Source organism: Ochotona curzoniae, unplaced genomic scaffold (assembly GCF_017591425.1).
Source record: "Ochotona curzoniae isolate NIBS_2020 unplaced genomic scaffold, NIBS_Ocur_1.0 contig_3432, whole genome shotgun sequence".
NCBI lineage: Eukaryota > Metazoa > Chordata > Mammalia > Lagomorpha > Ochotonidae > Ochotona > Ochotona curzoniae.
The window spans coordinates 5,380,737-5,403,390 of NW_024465859.1; the positions used below are offsets into that span (position 1 = coordinate 5,380,737).

A 22,654-nucleotide genomic window follows, 5' to 3' on the forward strand; every position below is an offset into this window, starting at 1 on the left:
TACTTACGTTCTGAGACCGTTGCTGTGTTTCTCTTTCTCTCTCTCTGTCACTCACACACACACACACACACACACACACACACACATCAATGTGACAAGAAATCATCCAGGCTGGCACTTGTGTAGCCTTCTTTGGAAGTTTGACTACTGATCTAACTTGCCAAGATCTTCCTACACGTAGAAATGTATTTTTCCTTCAGATGTGTTTTTTTTTTTTAAAAGCAACTGAGATAAAACATACAGTTCTTATCTTTTATATAGCGACGATTAGAAAAATCTTGTTTGCTTGATATTTCCGTTCCTTTTAGGGGGTTTCATTCATGTTTACATGCAGAATTTTTCCACATATGATTAAACAATAATGTTCAATACATGATCAACCCTATTCCTATTTGCACAATTTACAACTGTTCACATTTGACCCCTTTTCATCATGTTCCTGTCTGATCTCTCATTATTCAATTATGTTTAGCCTAAAATACATTCAGATAAATTATAATTCCACAACTCTTGAAAACTTTTAGAGAAACTATTACTTTTCTGGTTGATGCCATTTTTTGAACTATAACATGTTGAATGTGTCTGTGATCATATTGGGAGCTCAAGGGTTTACCATGCAAGTGTTGATGCGTCAAAGCACAATGGAATAAAACACAGGCCTTTCATCTAAATGCCTTCATTTCCCAGGATCAGAGATTCACTAGCACATATTCTTTCCTTGTTTAAACAAAAAGTAAGAAATTAAAAATACTTAATTAAAATATAAAGTGAATTTAATCAACTTTAAAAACCCATCCTTCCAGTTCTCCTTCAAAAACACGCTAATCTATATTTATGGCGCCAGAACTACAGGTGAGGCAGAAACTGTCAATTCCATTGGGTTTTGCTGAAGAAACAAATTAAAATGAGATTTTTGTTCTCTATTTATGACAAAGGAACTTCACAGCTAAATCATTAGGAAATGCTGTCATAATGAACATTTTATTTGTGTGATACCACAAACATCCTTTAAAGACAAAAATGAAAAAAAAATTGCTAATTACAGTTATGTAAATTAGAAATTATACAACTAAGATCTGTAACAAAGTTTTTACATGATTTATCTTCACTGTGCTTTTGTAGAAGTTTAATGCTTTTAAATTCTTGATGCACAATCTATAGGACAATGTTCTTGCAAATTCTTTTAGAAGATGAATTTGTTAAAATGTCAGGAAATAGTTGACGCTTGCTGTATGTAGCCAACTTCGTTTTAATTTGATATAGAGGTACGAAGTGCAGGTATGTCTTCCATAGGAATGCCATCCCGTGCATGTTCTCGGGTTTGTGGCACAGAGGAGTCATTCACAGTTGGATTGTAGTAACTAGAATTCCCAAAACTCACATCATAAGGTTCAGGTGCATTGTCTAATCGTAAAACTAAAAAGTAAAAAAGTAGGATCATTTCTTAGTATACTTTGAGAGAAACAAACTCATATATCTTATATTAACAATATACAGGAATTGTTCTAGATAAGTAAATAGGTTTAGCTTTCATGTTCACTTTAACATATTAACTATGAAATGTAGAGCAAGTAGATATCATTCCATCTTTCCAAGGCTAAGAGAACAGTTTGAATCCCCAAATTTCAATGTTGGAGATATATATTAAAAAAGGAACTAAAGAGAAGATTACAATGAAGTTTAAATAACTTATAAAGAAATAATGTTTAACTGACTATTTTGTCATTTCAGAGCTTTTCAACATGTTTAGAAATTTAATATGGTATAAAGACTAGTTTTGAGAATTTGATCTATTTTTAAAAATAAATAAGTCACTTCATTTATGGTGGAGGAATTAAAGATTAAATGGGGCTGAGGTTTGTTATTCATGAAGCTTTTTCTCCTTTTAAAAAATAACTTACCTTCCTAATCATTTTGAATTTATTTTCAAAGAAAAACTAGGCATGTACTAGGTGTCATAAAGTAGCAATAACCAACTGATTATTACATTAATAATCTAAGTATGCAAGTGGGTTTCATTATATACTTATCTACTTATTCCATAAGACACAAATTCCATTTTTTTTTAATTTTCAAAGAGTGGCAGAGTGGCACTTTTATAAGTGAGTTACTAGACCCCTAAAACAGAAGACATCTCAATTTACAATAAATGAATTTGTTTTTAACACGAGTAATGTGCCATCAGTTGTGATGCCCACAGCTCAGTAACATATCAGTGAAAGCCACCAAGAGCACTTAAATGCTTAATATAGTCACGAAATCTTTTGTCCAAATCAGAAAGCAGATTTTTTAACTCCCTAAAGATAAAAACTAAGTTAGGCGTGTGAAATAATTATCCTCTCTATTCTAATCCACACTTTGGTATTAAAGATCAACTGTATTGCTTTATTTTTATCATATGTATTTTTCATTCATTTGCAACATATAAGTCATAAATTCCAAACTAAGGTCATATGATTCAATATTTGAAAACATGCAATACACTATGATAGCAAGCAGAAGGTTGTTGTCAGTGTAAAACTCTTAGGAAGAGTTATAAATAGAGAAAATAGTGTTTGTCCAGATTATACCTACTAAACGATCTAACAAATAGCTTTGTAGGCATTTAATGATCAAATTGGCTTTTTAAAAAAATTAATGTCATAGTGCTATATTCCAATTTGTACATGCATTTTAGATTTTGAAATTGGTTTTTTGAGCCAATGAGCAATAGTTTCAAATGGCAATTAAATATTCACAATAACTATGTTGGTTTTGTTATTTGAGAAACAGAAGGCTGATCACAATAAAGCCTTAGTCTATCTTTTTTAATGTGGATTCCTGAATCCCTTCCTGTCAATGCTGTGCAACTGCATTTATTTAAAAAACATTGTGAACAGATGAAGATTCTGGAAGTGTTTATTACCTGGTTCATTTCTGTCATCATAAAGTCGTCGATGGGAAAATGAATCCGTTTTCCTTTTACTACATAGCAAGTAGCCAACAAGACTGAGCAGTGATACACCCAGAATAGCAGCTAAAATTGTTCCAAATACTACTCCTGTATTTCTATTCTCTAGAAGAAAAGAAATGTGCAAATACAGATGAGATATTGAAATTATTTTAACAAATATAAATATATGTCATATGAAAGAATGCTTTAATGTTTTTATAATTAAAAAATTATGAGTGTATATATGTGTTACAAAGTCCTGACTATTGAGATATATTGAGAAACTACTTCTTGATGAATTCATGAAGTAGTTCAATAATATTGCTAAGTCTTGTATTAATAAGTGATTATTTACTAAATGCCAATAGCACTCAATGTTATGTGTGCTCCATGAAGATATAATTTCAGTGTTAAATGTTACACTAGTTCGGGTTTTCATAAACTTTGAATTTCTGAGGAACAAATGGACTTCAAGCTTATTTTCATAAATAATTCAAGAGTATAAACTATTAATAAAGAATAACTGAAAATAAACCATGAAATTCCAAGGAAAAAGCAGCGTATTCAGATATAGGATATATCTACAAAATGATAAATACCTAAAGATTTCTGCCATTGCAAGGCAGCTTGATTTTTAAGGGAGCCAAAAATTTAAAATTCACTGCTTCATCAATAAAACCACGGAATGCTTTCTATACTCGCATTTAGTGAAGTTTCTTAATTATAGAGACAATTTCATTAGTTATGAAAGTGAGGAATCCTGTAGTATTCTCAGAAAAAGTCCATTTTAAGTTGTTACATTTCACTTACAGTACAATAAAATTATATTGGAAAGAGATGGAGAGTTAACTGAATTTTCTTTTAATGAAAATGCAATGGGAGGAGAACTCAGTACTCTCAACAATTTTTGAAAAACAGAATAAAGCTTTTGGGTGCACATTTTTTGAAGTATCTGCTCACAAAGCTTCTCAAAAGTTTTATAAAGCTTTGTGTGGCGTTGTGTGAAGATGCTTGCATGCTAGCACACCGTGTCAGAGTGCTGGTTTGGGTCCTCGTTGCTCCTTTTCTAGTTTAACTTCTTGACAAGGTGCCTAGAAGGCAGAAGCAGAATGCCCCAAGTGCTTGGGCACCTGCCATCTATGTGGAAACCAGGATGGAGGTCCTAAATCCTGACTCTAGCCTGGCACAGATTTGCTGGCTGTGGCTATTTGGGGAGCGAACCACAGGACAGCATATTTCCTGTTCTTCATATCTCTGTCTCTGACTCTATATTTGATTCTTTTTCTGTAACTCTACTTTTCAAATGAGTAAGTATTTTTGTTAAAAGTATTTTTAAATGCATTTTGGAAAAATAAACTAAGTGTGGATTTCAAAAATGTTTGCATCACAATGAAATTAATTTTAATTATACACTCTATTTTTTGGAAGTGTTTTGAAGTGATTTTTGAAGTGTTATTGAGTTTAGATAGACACAGACTATGCCATTCAGAAGGGATACCATAGTACAGAATGGATAACCAAGTGTGCTAAAATTACATACAAAATGAAAAATAGTATATTTAGTTAAAATTGTTACTTAGTATGTCCGAACCTATTACTACCTCTCCTTCATCTTACCTCGACCTACTATACTTCTCTCTTTCCTCTCTCTCTTATGATTCTGTACAATGGTTGCAATTAAGTACAGATTTTATAATGTAAAATATTTCTAGTACAGACAGAAACTTTCACACACGTTTATGAGATTTAATTTTCATATTATTAGTATTTCATGTAAGTTGCACTGAAATCAGTATATTTCATAGATAGGAAAACAGTATTTACTTTAAAAAAATTTCCAAGGAGAAAAAAAATCATGGTTAGAGTTGAAATAAATGTAATTAATGATTAACTCTTACACATCTTTTCCATTTTATGCTTACAGCCCCTAAATGAAATATAAAAATGTTCACATGATATTGTTTTCTAACACTTAAATCAAATTCGATTTTTATTGTATTCATTAAGTACCAACCTAAAAATTAAGCAGGAATTCCTTAGTTGAATCTAAATTAAAATTATTTCCTTTAATATCAATGTTCTATTATTGCCCTATGTTTGTTATATGGTTTTTGATATCTTATAAATGCATTCATTTTGCTTTTTGGCAAGTTACATATATTTTCAAGTTAATTATATGGTATTCCTAACAAGCCTGTGAAATTTCAGGTGATCAAGTACTGAGCTATAGTTATTATTCTGTATATAAAACTGTATTGTTGCCTCAATCAGTCTACACCTTTTCTTCACCTAAACTGTTTTTCAGTGTGTTCCATTACCTACTTTATTCTCATATAGCAATGACCAGGATTTATTCAGTTAAACTATAAAACTATTTTATATTTTCAAGAACGTGGCTATCCCCTAAAAGTAAGAACATCTATGCTATTGCATTGTTCCTTATTTTTCCAACAGGATGCCTTCTTTAGACTTAATCTATGTAACTTATTTTGAAACTTATTTTCACACAAAAGGAATATTACAATTACCTTTTTGTGAGTCTGAAGTATTTGGAAAATTTTTTGAATTATTGGTAAATTTTATTGTGGGCTGTAGAGTAGTTTCTTCTGGATAGGGGGTAAACCCAGCATAGCTTTCATTGTCTGTGTGAGGCCATGTGGTTGATTCCCTGGTGAAGGAAGTCACAGACTTTGTGGTTGGTGCTGGAGGGAGGATGTTCACTGTAGCAGAATTGTTATCAGGAGTTTTCACAGTATTGTTGTCCAAAGACCAAGAAGGGAGGTTTTCTGATGATACAACACTTGTAGCAGTGGGATGTGTTGAGACAGTCAAAAGAGTTTTATCTGCTAAAGAAGAGTTCCAAGGCAATCTAGAGACAAAACCATGAATCAAGGGAGAGCTTGTGGAAAACACAGGTGTAGGCCTTGGACTATCAGTAAAGTTGCCTGTAACCAACTTGCTAGAGGAATCTGTAATTTCATGGATGTTGTTTGATTCATTCAGAAGAGATGAATTGCTTGCCTTGAGATTGTATGTGTTTGTATATTCTTTATTTGAACTTAAAATAACATCATTTTGCCAGGAAATGGAATGATTTTTCATTGTTTTCGTATCTTCTGGAATGTTTTCTGTTTTATTTACTTCTGGATTTTCTTTTGCAAGACTTCCATTTGACAGTGAAATACACAAGGTTGAAATCAAAAGAATTTCACCTAAAATAAACATTGTAGCTTTATTTGGCATTGGTTATATTAGGAAGAATCTGAAAGAAAACAAGAACGATCTGTTTATCAGATAAAATGAACTGTTTTATAAGTGAATCTATACCTCTAAAGTGATAAAAAGTGACAGATGTATTGTCTAGGTTATAGTATTACAATTTTTTTCTAAGACATTATGGTTGAGGGGTTATTAAGTATTTTAGCTAATGGTACTGGGTTCAATTTTCTATTTAAAATTTTTGTTTTCCATCTTCTGGAGAAATGCTATGCAAAATGTTTATCTGACACCACACACACACACACACACACACACACACACGTATGTATCAAAGAACATAAAAAAATTTATTTAAGGGAACATGTTCCTAAATACATGTATACAATTTGAAGTGTTTATTGTGAAAATGACATTATTAATTATACATCAAATGCATAATGTATTGGTTTTAAACTAGTCATGAATTTTCTTGAACAGATTTTGAGAATATTTAAATTTTCAGTTTTTCCTTTTCTTCAGGCACCTTTTCTTTTAAGATGCTTTTCTATTTATTCTCATGGTGGGGAGAATTGGAAGATTTCTAGATTTGGGAATATATTTTAATTTTATTCTTTATTTGATAGCTAAAATATGTGGTTGGTGTTGTATGTGAAAAAATTCACCTGATTAGATTATAGCAGAGTTGGGACAGAATGTCATGGTCTTGATCTCAAATTTAGGCAATTATTTTGCCTCTCAAGTATGAAAGTACTACAATTCATAAGGAGGATTCTGCGGAAAAAGTTTTAGAATCACATTTATACTAAAATTATGGCTTGTATTATAAATAGCCTATAAAAAATAGTGAGCATGAGCAGTTGCTTTATCACTATTGTCAAAATAACTTCATAGTGTTGTTCTGAATGTTTTAGATGAGATTATTTAGATAGGTCTCTGTCCAAAGTAAACACTTAATAGAAATCAGTATTCAAATATAACTATAGCTCAAGATTGTCACAAGTTGACAGATCATGTCACTTGCGTGTCACAATCATCCCTTGAGAGAAAATGCATAGCCTGAATTGTAATTGTTTTAAAAATGAAGGAATTTAGGTTCAGAGAGGATAGAAATGGTAGGCAGTCATTGGAAAAGAGAATTCTAGTCCAGGTTTCTTTACTCTAACCTAATCCAGTTTTAAAATTTGAAAGTGCTCTCAATCGAAAATTCATTATTTAAACAAACAAAAAGCTAGATTCTCTGTCCTCAAATAATAAACTTAGAACTTAAAGCTTTGAACTGGATCTGAGTTTTCTTGGAGAGCTACCAGGAAGCTTGAGCAAAGAGGTGCAGTTCCTCTTGTTTAGGTACAATATCAGTTACTACTTCTCAAGAGCTACTCCTCAAGCTTTTACAAATAATTGAATCTTGTCGGCTCTTCATTGGGGTTTAAAGAGCCTCTAAACACGTTTGTTGGTCACCTTTGGGTTTTCAGTACCAACTCTCCTACTTTCACTTCATGACTTCTCACAGAGATGTACAAGACAGATGTATCGATGACATATATCCATAGCAATTTTCTTCAAAAGCATTTAACAAGGTTTCCATTACTATGAATTCCTAAGATGTTAGTGATAGAACATTTCCCATGCCCTGAGTTTGCCACGTAAGTATACTTCATAAAAAGACAGGTAAGCAGACATACAAGCAGAATCTGTGGTATTATTGGCAGCCTTAATGACCAATGTAACACACTGCACAATAAGTTGTGAAGTAACCAACTGCAAAATGAATATTAGCAAAATAGTTACATGCAACAGGGATGATCATCATGAACTTAAAACAGAGAGCCTGACATCCAAATCTATTGCATCATTCACCATTCACAGACTTCAAAAACAGACAAAAAAAAAATCAGCTAAACTACTAGAGGTCAGGAAATTGTTGTAGGTGGGCAGGGATACGGAAAGAGACCTCTTAGGCACTGAAGATACTTGACCAATGGTGACTGCACAGATATTTGCAATAATTCTGCTTATTATGTTCCATTCACTTTTCTGAGCTGATCAAGAATATTAGTCTGAAAGTTAGTAGCATCATTTGAAGTACATTATTCATTTGTTGATAAGATGGCATACACTTTCCATGTAATGCTCATTAAAACTATAGCAACAATATATCACTAATGAGTTCAAGGACAAACAGCTAGCAAAGGGGAAAAACAGAATTCAAACACTCACATAAGTGAGTTGTTAGGAATTTCATCCCTTACTCCTGTGGAAACCAAAATATACAGATTCTCAAGTCCTTTGTACAATATGGCAAAGTATTTCTGTATAAGCTATGTGTATCTTTCATATATTTCAAAACTTCCAGATTACTTATAATGCCTAATGAATGTAAGCAATAGTAAAAGCTGTTGCACTCCAGGTAAACACTGTTATAATATATTGTTTAGGTAATAACAGTTTTTTTTGAAAAAAAAAAAAAGCCTGTATTTGTTCAATGCAGACCCAGTTTTTTATCTGCGGTTGGCTGGAGCTGTGGATGCAGAGGGAGAAGTGTATTCATCTTATAACAGAAGTTGCAAAGGAGTTAGGATTTGTTACTTAGCTTCTTTTTAGACCTTCATCCCACATTGTTTTTTAGTGCATGCATTCCAAATTTAATTATTTTCAACAGAGAAATGTATAATTCAAATAAAAATTAGAATATGGTATCCTCTGTCTTAAATATTCCTCAAATATCCTAAGCAGACATTTACCCTAATTTAAAAAAAAGATTCTATCCCTGTCTATGGTTTCTGGATGCTTTTTCCATGTCATTTAAAAATAACATTGTATAATTATCCACAGGATTTATATAATTCACTGACATTTCATTAAGCAGATGTCTCACATAGCACATTTAATATATAATTCAGTTTAGTTTTTAAAATCTGCAACTTTTCAGAATTGTTTTCACTTGTGACCTCACAAAATCCATGCGAAACATCAACAACATTTTTATCACCTAATTCTGGTGATCCAATTTGTGAATTATACTGAGTTCATCTTTATTAGGCGATTTAGCTTTTTAGCAAATCTTGCTTAAAAATTGCTTTAAAAATTTCCTTGTTTTGTCTAATAAACTAGTCACAGGAGGGGTAAAGTCGTTAGGTAATCTATTTTTCCTGTAGTGTTACCTAAGGAATGCGCCATTGTGCTTTCAATCACTTCCCGTAATGAGAATCCACATAGCATGAATCAACAAAGTGAGTTTTGTTGTTACTATTTCACCCTGCCTGTAACATTGAACCACCAAAGGGATCTTTCATTCAATCACCCAGCTTTTGATCCTAACTTGAAAACCTGGAGCATGCACAGCGAAAATGAGCCAAACATTCTCTTACTGCTTATAAATCATCTTCTGGGAAAAAAAAAGAAAGCAATAGAGAAGGATCAGACATTCTGTTGTAGAAAAAAAATGTTTACAGTTTATTCAGAAATTAAACTGGCTGCAGGCAGAGTCTTGCTGTGACACTGGAGCATAGCAAGGGACAGATAATGTACTATTCCCCAAGACAATAGGTTATAGCATTCACATACTGTCTGTCTTTAAGAAGTAGAAGCAGCCAGGAATTCAAATGATGCTATTCATGCACTAGTCCCCGTTGAAGCATGGACTAAATAATTTAAGTTAAATCTCACCTGACAGTGATTGAGACAAGGCACAGTAAACCAGGGGTAAAAAAATTTTAAAGGTAATAATGGTTGTACAGAGATGCAATAGTGCTTCTCAATCTGTACAGAGGTGCAATGTAGGAATTTAGTATTTTTCCTCTTTATGTTTTCCTTTCAGGTTCTCCCCCATCTCTTGAGTTCAAATATCTAAATTGTTGAATACAAGTTATGTAAAACTCAAGCTATACTGGCTGAGGAATGGCATGCATGAGTGAACCAAGTTCATCTGCCAGGCAGGTGCACTGTGGAGGCAAACACAGTGGGATGAAAGACAAGTAAAACTGTTGAGGTAGAAAAAGTCAAGATGTACCAGCAGCAGAGCTATCCTCCTTGTCTGCCTTCATTTGCATTTGAGCATAAATCATTTGGACAGAATCTCCCCAAAACTTCAGAAGATGTAACATAGGAATAGAGCTAAGATCATCCTAACCTGGAAGAATCTCTAAAGGTGGAATTACCATTAAATGAGAAGCAAGAAAAGCTTTCCAGGTGCTTAGTGATATATAAATGCATTGCTGTCTTCGCTGTATATATTGAAATCTTTTTTATTCCCTCGTATTCAATAACTTTTCAAACTTATCTTTTTAAACACTCCCACTACTGAATCAGAATGGCCACTATTTTACACTCTTTTTTTTAGTGCTAGCCCTGAAGGTAGTTTCAAGTTTCCACTTTTGTGTGGAGGACTTCAGAAAGTGCAGAGGGATAAATATTCTGGGCATTAAGGGATGCAAATTCACACTATGTGTGTTTAATTTTTCCTTTCTGCTAAATGAACAAAATTATGAGTTTCCCAGCCTTCCTGTTGTAGCTAAGCCATAGGTGTTATATACCATGCTTGGACAAAAGGGGGTACCCTGTTTTATGTCAGGTAAGCATTCACATATGGGAAAATAACTGATGCCACACTAGACTCAACCAAAATCCGAAATGTTAAATAAAAGCCTCAGTTCAGGTACGCTGAGAGCATCCTATGAAAACATGTTTCCATAGTGAAACAAATAATGCCACCTTTTTTCTCCCAATTAGTTTTGCTCAAGCTCTACATACTAGGGTCCAAATTAAAGCTAATGGGTTTATCTGATTCATAGGAGTCTCACCCTGCCTATCTCTGGTAGAACTTGAATATTACCAAGTGGCCTTTCTAACTTCAGGTAATATTTTGCTCTCCCTTAGTGAACAAACCACAGCAAACGAGACATAAGCAATTATGTTTCTACAAAGGCTTGTTTTATAAAGAAGAGTGTTTAGAAAAGTGAAAACCCAGAAAGCTGAATTGTATCTGAAGACCGTAGGCCTATTGATTCACATTCATAGCATTTTAAAAACAAAGCTAGAAAAATATATGACTTCCTTCAAGAAAAAAAAAGTTAAAAAGTTTGTGACACTGTTCTGATTAAAAGATTTTGGGTATGTATAAATCTAGGAAAAATACATGAAATACCTGCCATCTGCTAATTTGGAGTCATTGCTCATAAAATGCAGCAGGTAATTAAGTAGCTGAGGGTCAAAAGCTTAGGTGAAAAGCATAGCTCTCTAATAGAAATCTGAATTCAAATTCCCTGACATTGGATTTTTACCCTTTTATTCTGTTTCACCATTAAATGGAAAGCATTTACATGGAAAAGTCAACATCCCTTTATTAAAAAGAGTCTTACATAGTCACACAAAAAAAATACCATTATTCACATATTCACTTCATGGGATGCCTGCTATAAAACTGACAGCATTTTAAATTTCCAATGAATGCTAGGGTTGTATAATTATCGTGCATTTTGCCAACTTGTTAATTAGGAAAGATTGAAAAAATATGCATAGAAACTTTTGACTAATTGCATGAGATGATGCTCTTTCAAAAAATATCATGTCTTAATACTTCAAGAATCCTTAATCTCAAATGCATAATTTAAATCTAAATACTAATTTTACATGTATTCATCAGTTTCAGTTTTACATATTTCAAAATAGTCTCCAAGAGCTGGCATAAAGACACATTTAATAGTCATGTCAATTTTAAGAGGGTTTATTTAACCCCGGCTGGTTTCATCATCTGGCAAATTTGGCAGTGAATCTTAACATATCTAACATTGCAAGTGCTTATTTGGACGGTAATTGCTTAATAAAACAACTCCCCATCTCCACAGAGGTTTCCGTAGTGACTTGCCAGACTGTTCTGTCAATATTTGAGGCCACTTTGATCCTGAAAGAACAGAGAGAGAGAGAGAAAGAGAGAGAGAGAGAGAGAGAGAGAGAGAGGAGAAAACGAGAAAAATAGCCGCATGCTAAATAACTCCATACAAACTTACAAACTTACCTTCCAGTCTAGCGGGTGTTTAAACAGGAGCGGAAATACCACAGTTATTCGGGCTGGAAGTAGTCTTCCATGTATTAAAGAACACAAATGAGTTTGTGTGGCAGTGCTTCACTGAGCAGGAGAGTGCAAAGAAACAAAAATTAGGTGGGGCTGGCCGTATCTGGCTTGTGTAACTCAGCACCCAGGAACCTGACTCACCTGCTCCTCAGCTGCAAGCACTAGGATATCACCTCATTCAGGTCTTAAACAGACAAGAAAAAAAAAAAAAAGAAAGAAAGAAAGAAAGCAAGCCCATCCCTCCTGCTTTCATAGGTTGGTTGTTTTGACTTTTGCGAATGCTAATCTGTGGTGACAAAACAAAGGGGGGGGGGGTGCGTCCGTGTCTCCTCCTAAGTGGAAAAAGAAAAAAAGACAAAGTCTTAAAGACTTTGGTAACTAATTCTGGGGTATCGGGGATTTCTGGCATATTCTGGGCTCCCCTTTGCAAGTGAGGAAACAAAAATGAGTCATTGCCTGCACCTGTTGTCCTGTGCCAGACCCATGTTGTTTTCTCAGCTTATTGAAAAGTTCCTAATCCGTTTTTCTAGTTAGAACCAGCATGAGGAAAATATAGCAAAATGAATAGTGCCTTCTGTGCACTGAAATGGGATTTACGAAAAGTTGCATTGAACAATTTCTTGGAGGTGACTATGAAACCCTATGTTTCCGAGACTGGGATATGGTTTCTTGCTGAGTAGGGAAAACTCTGGCTCGTCTGAGAATAGTCATGTGATCCTTGCTTTAAGTAGTTTCCACTCTGTATTCTCTGTACTTTTATTCTCAATTTAGAAGCCAGAGGGTTTCAGAGTTCCCAGGTAATACTTGATTAAGTGCTAGAGTTGAATAACAACCTGGCATACTTCCTTTACTGCCTTTCACGGCTTAGGAAAAGGAGAAGAGTGAAACTTGGATATGCTGCACATCAATATTTGGGGACTGGCGCCAGAGTTTGCTTAGTCCAGTACACTCAGCTTCATACCTGGTTTCTTTGTGCAAGGAGATAGGTTTCCAATTGCTGAGAGAGAAAATGAAACTTTTATAGCTAACGTGTAAGTACTGGTGAGCTAGAAATGAATGCAAAGAATCCACCCAGTTAATTGACCCCAGGGAAGAGCAAAGTAATTCTATAGTTTTAACTTTTCTGAAGTGCAAAGGCCCCTCTAAGTTTTATTCAAAATTAAATAACTCCTGGAAAAGTTTTCAGTAAGACTATTTAAACTGTATGAACATTAATATCAAGAAAATTTAAGTTGACAGATAACTGGTTGCTAAACAATGATTTAAATAGAAATGGCTATTGTAAAAAAAAAAAGTAAGAAAATAAATCAATTGAAAAGAGAAATATCTTATGTCTCCACTTAGAGAACTAAACATGAATGAGCACGATTGGGTGAACTCTATCCCTAGGCATTGCCCTAAATATATGTGCGTTATCATTAAGACATTGTGACATAGCTAAAATACTCATGGCTTGTACTAGGTAGGGGTATTCAAAGGTACTTTTGCTATAATGTTCTACTCGCAATGCAGGGAGATCAAATCTAATCTCTAGTTTCTCTTTCCTAAAGACTGTAGCTTTGGGCTCAGATTCCCTTTCACACAACCCTCAGTAGAACCTTAACCACTTGAGGGGAAATTCCCTTACAACAAACATTGTTTACTCTCACTACCATGAGCACATCTAGAAATAAAGCTGTAAAATGAAAAATATGCATAAATTCAATGTCTCAGTTGTCTCTCAGCTCATTTAATTCTAATTAAAGACCTTTGTTAAGTCACCTGAGTTGGAATTGATTTCTTGCCAAAGGAGTCTCATTAAGATACAGTTTCAGGTACCTAACGAATTCTAGGTAAGACTGATCCAATTTTAGACACTGTTTTTATAGAGGATCTTAACAATAACAATTTTGTCAGTCAATCCAGCTAACAGAACACATTGCATAGTATGTACATACTTTTTTGTGCTTCTGGTACTGGCCATTGCTATACCTGATTAATTTTTCAGAGGAGAAATTTCTCATCTTTGTCTGAAATCATGGAATCACACAAGAGGAGTTTTCAGGATGTAGAGACACTTTGTTGTCACTGATGTATATATGAAACAGCATGGAATATTGCTTTTAAATAAATTCAAAACAACGTTCTAAATTTACTATAAATCTTTTGTGTGAACCCAATGACACTGGATGAGTGGAACTAGTAGCGAACAGAGAAATTCATTTTTATTAATCAAAATCATTAATAGAGTGTGATAAGTTTGCAATGACTACAAGGAAAATACATGTTGTCATTCTATAGGGACATGCTCACTTTAAAACAAAATTTTGTTGGGTTTGTACCTTAAAATAGTCCTCTATACAACCAATGCAGATATTTATATGTTTATTATAGATAGATAGATTTCATATATATTTACATATGTATAAAATCTAAAAATGTTTGCCAGCTGTTATATATATATATAATGAATATACATATATAATGAAATGAAATGAAATGAAATCTTGAAAAAAAAACAATGAAAAAAAAATCCTACGAAATTAAAAGTTTTAAACTGGTGATTTACGGGCTACTTGATAAGACAGGAGCTAAATTGCCAATCTCATGTTGCAAATTACGTAGGTTGGAACTTTTTGACCAAAAATTATCTGTGGGGTATGTCATGGGAATTGTCCATCATTTTAATTTTAATATAATTCAATATGTAGAAGTCTGAATTTGCTTGTGTATTGAAAGATACTAATGATCTTTACTTACCATAGGCTATTGTAAAGATGACATGAGTTGTGATGAAACTAACCTTGCAAAAGCTGGTCTGCTCTAAGTGCTCAGTAAAAGGCAGTTCTCTTCTTCCTGTTTAGGCATATGATCCAGTTTTATTTCTTTCATTCACCTTTTCCTTAAATCCCTTTTATAATGTTACAGATATATTGTACTCTCAAATAATGTATTTATGAGGAAATTACTGGCACTAGAGACACAGTTTCAGTAATAAAATCTAAATGAGAAAAAGGACAATTGTATGGTGCTGGCTGCATTATGGGTATGAGGTGGTCTGCAGAATTATACTTAAAAATGACAATAGCTCTACTTTTTGATATGAAAATGTAAAATTTGTCTCCAAAGTTTCTTAGCAAATGTCCCAAACTAGTTTTTATAATTTGTAATATCCTCCAAATAAATTAAGCAGAGACAGAATATTTAGACATTGTCATTCTCTTAGTTTGTATATAGAAAATGTTTTTGCTCTCTTTTTAATTATTTTTTTATTTAGTAATTTTTAAGGTGACATACTTAAAGAAAAATACAGGCAGCTTTCAAACCCAGCACATTCCTACAGGAATTTATGCTTTTTGAATCGTCACTGCTATTCCTAGGTAGTGTGAGGGTCATCGCGGCTTACTCGAGAGGTGAGTTTCATTGTCAAGGACATTGGAAGTAAATTCAGAGATTTCATGTACTTATTCATAGAAGACATTTAACAAGAAAAACAAGTCTTGATTAACCAGTTCTGGATATGACTGTGGCAAGGACAGTTCAGCCTGCATGTTAAAAATATACTCTTGATACATGTTTATGAATTCTTCGGATCAAATTGCCTACTCTACCATCAGGCAGAGAACCATATTAAAGGCACATCTGTATTACAGTCACACCATGAGCAACAATAAATAACAGTAACTTAAAATGGAAATGTAAAATGTTCCCCATTCACTGTCCTTTGCTTTAATGAATAACCTGTTTAGCAAAGTTTCTATTTCTGCCTCACATATTGTGGTGTTGCAATAGTGCGTGGGAAGGCCATCATGCTTGAGGATATGACCAAAAATAAATGTAAGGAATGAATAGAAGTCTTCAGTAGTTTTTGAGTGCTATCCAGACTGAGGCTCTCAGAGCTGATGTTCTGATAAACTGTCCTTTCAGGTGTGTTTTATGCTTAGAAGTCTTCACATCCTTATCTCTTCTGATGAAAACAATACCTGGAATTCTTTTTTATTCTTTATTCTAGCTATTTGACTTCAAAGGGGTTTTGACTTCTTTTCCCTGCCCTTTTTTCCATCAATACTTTTAGAAGTACAATGAAATGAATTTGAAAATATTTTAAGCAATAGTTGTTTCTTCAGATAAAAATATAACCCAACTGTTTATATATAAGGCAAATAAATTTAAAAAAAAGATTTTCTCTGGTGAGAGATCCCCTTTCTCGGCATGCTTCCAGAAAATTCTGTTGAGCATAATTTAAAAGTCAGAAATAATAGGAAGGTTGTAACACCATGAATTAAGGTTAATCTCTAGAATTTGGTTAAATTAAATGGATATTTACAGAGCGTTTCCACACACTAACTGCTAAAATGCTAAGGTAAAGACAGTAGTAATAAAACCCACCTTCCAATTGGGAAAAATCATGGGTAAGAACAATTATTTTCCTTGCTGGGTTTCTAGATTAGGCCAACGATTACCTTCAGCCACTTTTGACCTTGCTTTCTGTGCATTTAAACTAAATAAATCAGAGAAATGCTCATAGCATCTAACCTACCTCACATACATACCCCTCTAATAATATTCTGTGCTATTAATTTGAAGTAATTGAAATACCAAGGAATAGATGCAACATGGACATCATGGTATACATTTAAGTTTGAGAGAAAACAGTATCATTGCAGTTGGGGAGGCATAGGTAGAATAAATAAAAGTAGTGTGTAGTTTCACAGGGAAACTGTGTCTTAACAATCTCGAGCATTCTTGAATACTTCCTCAACCCTCTGACTCATGTGAAAACTGACTTTACCTTGACAGCAAAATTCCTTTCTCTACTGGTGGCCACTTATGCAATAATACTATTCTGTGCCTGTTTTCATGGGACCAATAGGAAATTTTTATAAACATTCTATGAAGAGTTGTAAAAATATGTAAAACCAGGCCCAGCATGATAGCCTATTCGCTAAAGTCCTCCCCTTGCACATGCCAGGATCCCACATGGGTACTGGTTCTAATCCCAACTGCCCTGCTTCACTTCCAGCTCCCTGCTTGTGGCCTGTGAAAGTGGTGGAGGACTTCCCAAAGCCTGGGAACCCTGCACCTGCGTAGGAGACCCGGAAGAGGTTCCGGACCCTGGTGCTTCAGGTTGGCTCAGCTCTGGCCATTGTGGCCACTTGGGGAGTGAATCAATAAATGGGAGATCTTATCTCTGTCTCTCCTCTCTGTTTACCTGGCTTTCCAATAAAAAATAAAAATCAAATTAAATCTAAAAAATCAAAAGAATATACAATGCCAATCTGTATCTATATCTTTATTTTTAAACTTTCCCTACATGGATGGATCTGTCTGCATTGGTATCTCATTCTTTATAAATACATTGTCATTTACTGCATACACTTTCACTTTTAAAGCACTTTTCAAGCTTTCTATTTTGTTTATGAAAGGGTAATTATTTGAGATGCAGAGAGACAAAAAAGACACAAAATCTCATTTGTTCTTTCACTGCCTATTTACCTGCAGTGGTAGAGCCTGTGTGAATCAGAAGCCAGGAACTAGAAATTCATTTCAAATCTTCCATGTCAATGGCAAGAAATGAACACCGAACTAATGAAGCCATTACCTGATGACTCCCAAGGTGTACATTATCAGAAAGGTAGATTTAGGAACCAAGTCAAAACCTGGCTTTAACAAAGGAGCCTGATGTATGTTAGTGTTTTAACTGACATTACCAAGAAGCATGCCACACCATTATTACCATTTTTAAAGACTTTCCTATTTTTATTGGAATGCAGAGGTACAGAGAGAGTAGGAGGAACAGATTTTCCACACTCTGGTTCACTCTCCACATGGCCACAACGACTGTAGCTGAGCTTAACCAAAGTTAGGTGCTTCCAGTACATCTCCCATGTGGAGGCAGGGGCCCAGGGAGCTGAGACAGCCTCCGCTACCTTATAAAGTACATTAGCAAGGCGCATTATTTAAAACGGAGCATCTGGAACAAGAAACAGTGCCCATTGGGATGCCAACATCACAGGCAAATGATTACCATGAAATGCCACCAAGCCAGGCCTCAAGTTTAATGCATTCCTTATAAATCCTACCCTCTCATTGTCTCTGCTGCCATATTCATTCTTGTCATTGTCCTTTTGCCACTTATCTTCAAATGTGTCTCTTTGAATCCTCATTCTGTTTGATTTCTATTATTATCTAACTTCCATATCCACTTATCTCCAGTACATTTCATTCTTCACAAAGGTCACAGCTTTGCCCAGATTTTTGAACCTACCTACTGGCTTCTCCATCTCCATGTCTTCTCATTACAAACAGGGACAAAATGTATGGTAAACAATGAACTATTTCAAAACTAGGTTGTTCCATTCTTCCACCATGCATGCTGACTCAATGGCTTAATAATCCCATCAAAATTCCAAATTCCTAATGTGTACTTTGGATCACTTATGGTACATTTTTTTGTATACCTGATGCAATAGTTGCCATTCAATTTTTTTGTCAACAGTTGAATGAATGTTATGGATATTACAAGTAGTGTATCAAAAGTGATCGTTAGAATGTTTCAGAAATAGTTGAAAGCAAAACAAAATTATAGCTCATTTCTGACAGCTTTCTATTATACTTTTATTGTTGACCTTTTCTCTAACATTAAGCAAAGCTTTGGTTTCCATGCCACCTCCTTCATCAACGCACTGCTTCTCTTGTAGATGATTGTATGCAACATTTGGTGCACATCGGAAGTCTGTTGCAGCTGTAAAAAGTACTAATCTGAAATGTTGTCCCCAGAAATCTCGATTTAGTCAGTTTTCAATGTAACCTAGTCATTGGGAGTTTTTAGAATAAAACTCTGAAATGCTTAACTATTTCAGTCTCCCCAATCTAATTATCCAGTTCTTCCACACTCCCTAAAACTTCATGCACTGCAAAAACAAGTTTGACCTCTGTGATTAATGTTCCTGCACTCACCTCACCTTCTGTTGCTTTTTTTTTTAGTTTGCCTGAGCTATACATGATATGTGCATAGTGTCCACTACTAAGTATGAAATAATGACTAATTTGTTTGCCCCAATTATGATTTACAAGGTATGTTTCTCAGTCACTGATCATGGAGCTTTTTACAGATCCTTGTATCATTTTGAAATACACACACCTCATGCTTAATCCTAAAGTTGATGCTAGCTCAGCTTTTTTCTCTTGCAGAAGAGGTTAAATTACTTTGACTCTCCTAGAAGGAAAAAAAAAATAGTGATGGCATCATGTTTTCCAATGGGTCAAATCTTGCTGATGACCTAAAGCAGCGAACTTGGTGTCATTATGTGTTACTGACATTTGGTTATATTTAGATACCATATTTCCCCCCTACATTTATACTTGGTCATGCAAATTTATCTGGGAGGACCTTCGAGTCATGTAAGTTGGGTATTTGTGATTCATGATTTTACCTAGGTCTTACATCCATTCCTTTCCCAAGGCTGGTTAACATAGCTTCTCCAGAGAGTGGATGCAGGCTTTTTCATTGCACTGACAACGCCTTAGCTCCAGTCCAACAGTGTTGGTAATACTTTCTTCTCACCTTATCACTTCTTTTTCAGTGCTTCAATAGAAGCTTAGAGTCTTCCTTTGCTGTATAAAACTACTGTGTAGTTGAGCTGAAGCAGTGGAACTCACTTTAATATTTTGCCAATGGTGATGGCATCCCATGTGGGCACCAGTTTGAGCTCAACTGCACCATTTCTAATCCAGCCTCTTGCAAATGGCTTGGAAAAGCAGCAAAGGATGGACCAAGGTCCAACATTTGGGTCCTGATCCAACATAGGAAACCTCAAAGACACTCCTGGCTCTCAGCTTTGTACCAGCCCAGCTCATGCTACTTCAGCTACTTGGGGATTGAACCTGTGGGTGAAAGATATCTCTATCTCTTTTTATGCCTCTGTAACTCTGACTTTTAATAAAATAAATCTTAAGAAAACCCTACTGTGTAGTCATAAGGATCAAATCAAGTAATATCAGTAATAATCTGGCATTTTAAAAAGTATTCATCTGTAAATTTATTTTCAGTTATAATTGATATACAGAGACATCCACAGATCTTCAATGCATTGTGTATACTTATGAAAATTATACTTAATTGTATATAAACATTCTACAAATTGAAATGGAGAATATTTTCATTGATTTCTAGTCATCCCAACCCCAAGAAGCAGCTGTTGTTTTAATTTTTGATTAACTATTTTGATACTAACTTGATTTTTACTTGCAAATTTAGTAGAAAGGAACAAATGATCAATTATTTCCTTCAGGTTTATTTTTGATAAACTAATCTATGTGCCTTCTTTCTAATGAATAAAAGAAAGTAAAATTAGAAACAATGATTTCACTTAAGAGTTTATGCTAATTAAGCTTTGAAAAAGATGAATGTATGGATACATGTCAAGTTCAGATTGAGATTTAAATAAAAATCTTAGCTCAGTAGTGAAGTTTAAAGTAAACATTCCTTTCCAGTTTTGATATCCTATATTTCTTTCTTCTCCGTAATTGTTCTTGCTGATACTTCCACAGTAGATTGAGTTAGGAGGATAATAGCAGGTATTTGTGCTTTTAAAAATGTGATTTAAAAAAAAAAGTTTTTTTTGATACAGCTCTTTTTGCTCAGGGGTTTTCTCCTTCCACCCTATTCCACCCCTTCCACCTCCCATCCAATATTTTCCCCATATCATAACAACAGTATAATACTTCAAAAATAGTTGCAAGTCCACCATTCTGCTATTTAAGTGCATCCTGGCATTAAAGACACAGATAATGAGTCTAGCATTTGCTTGTCAAGATATATTTAGCAGTTTCATTTGGAGATAATGGGAGCACCCCGCTCAGTAACCTAGGAAATGCTTGCAAATTTTCCATAATTTAGTGATATTGGCTATTGGTTTGTCATGTATAGTCTTTATAATTTTGAAGAACATTCTTTCAAAGAAAAGAAGGAAAGGAGGGAAGAGAAAGGGAGGAAGGGAGGGAGAAGAATGAAAGATAGAAAGAGAGAGAATAAGAAAGAAACTTACTTCCTGAGAACTTGATGGATTATACCTTATGGATGGAGAACTACTTTTAAGAATTTCTATCCTCAGTATTATTTGTTGATCATTTAATCTTGGATATCACCTGTGTCTTCAATATCTAAGTGATAATAATACCTGACTTACATCTTTGTCAATGTGATGAGTGACAATTAAAATAAGTGAAAGTTTTATAAATTTTTATATGTGAAAAAAATTCAGATAATATAACAACAAACAAAAAGCTCTTTCCTAGCAATACTTATGCTGATTTTCAGGTACAAAGAAATCAGAAAACAAACCCTGTGGTCCATTTTCCTTTGAGCTTTGTCATTTATGCAGAAAATTAAGTAGATGGTCTAGGCATTACTTTTCTTCACTGACTCCCTTTCAGTATAGGTTTTGTCCACCTTCAGTGCGCTCAGTCTCCCGTGTCTTCCTTTCCTTGTGATGGACTTGCTTTTCCCCCCTCTCTCTTCTGATCCATATCTCTCAGTAGCATTTGAACCAGTAGCTCTGATCTTAGCTGTTATTCCTGGAGAATGTTTAATGTGATCCTTTTATATAACTTCAAATAGTCATGTATAGGTAAAAAGGGACAATGCTGCCTAGATTATTAATCCTGCTTTTTTCTCATGACATGGTTTATTGAGTATGCCTATATATCACTGTTAATTTTAATGAACAAATCATTATTCTCTAGGAGTACATGCTCACAGCAGTGCATAGAGATATGGAGAAGAGAAAAACAGAAAATTCCACTATGATTATTTTAGTGATAATTTAACTTTGTTTCAAAACATGGCAAAATTGCATCAGTCAGAAGAAGAAGAAATACACTATGAAGTGATTTGAATAAAGAACTATTATTACTGTGTCTTCCAGCCACAGTCTTCCTGGAATTTTGGAAAAGGAGAAGAAGTATACTTACATATACTTGGGATCTCATGGAATGGGAAGAAGAAGAGGTAAGAAGTTATAAAACATGGAAATAAGAAAAACTGGATATCGGACAAGCAGAAAATAATTAACTTTTAACACCCAGGCTTAGAAACAGTTATATATCAATGGATTTTTTAAAATTTTAGATTATTTTTAAAATTTTTATTTGAAAGGTATATATACAGTCAGGGATTACTGAGAAAAAGATCTTGAATCTGCTGTATTCCAAAGCCAGGAGCTTCATTTAGATCTCCCAAGTGAATGTGGAGTCAAAAGCGTTAGTACCATCCTCATTGCTCTCCCAGGCCACAGGGAGCTGCATCAGAAGCGGAGCAGCCAGTACTAGAATTGACAACCACATGGGAGGCAAGTTAGAGAGTTAGAGAGCTGAGATACCACCTTGCCCTTTCCTTTGATCATTTTTTTTGTAATTATGCCCCCCCCATTTAACAAGGATAATAGAGATTA

At 34.3% G+C, this 22,654-nt stretch overlaps 2 protein-coding genes across 3 annotated transcripts in view; one reads left to right on the forward strand and one right to left on the reverse strand.

The window, feature by feature from the left end:
• The window catches only part of ANO3 (anoctamin 3), a 314,467-nt gene that overhangs the window by 246,816 nt on the left and 44,997 nt on the right, over window positions 1-22,654 (forward strand). For both annotated transcript variants that reach the window (XM_040980289.1, XM_040980290.1), the window contains one exon: window positions 22,130-22,212. In XM_040980289.1, the coding sequence (XP_040836223.1) occupies window positions 22,130-22,212 (83 nt within the window). The remainder of the gene's footprint in view (window positions 1-22,129; window positions 22,213-22,654) is intronic.
• MUC15 (mucin 15, cell surface associated) lies at window positions 1,002-12,364 on the reverse strand. Its single transcript, XM_040980291.1, has 4 exons — window positions 12,165-12,364; window positions 5,461-6,194; window positions 2,906-3,055; window positions 1,002-1,416 (listed from the first exon to the last, which is right to left on the reverse strand). Exons 2-4 carry the CDS (start codon window positions 6,173-6,175, stop codon window positions 1,250-1,252), a joined length of 1,032 nt encoding a protein of 343 aa, XP_040836225.1. The 5' UTR covers window positions 6,176-6,194; window positions 12,165-12,364; the 3' UTR covers window positions 1,002-1,249.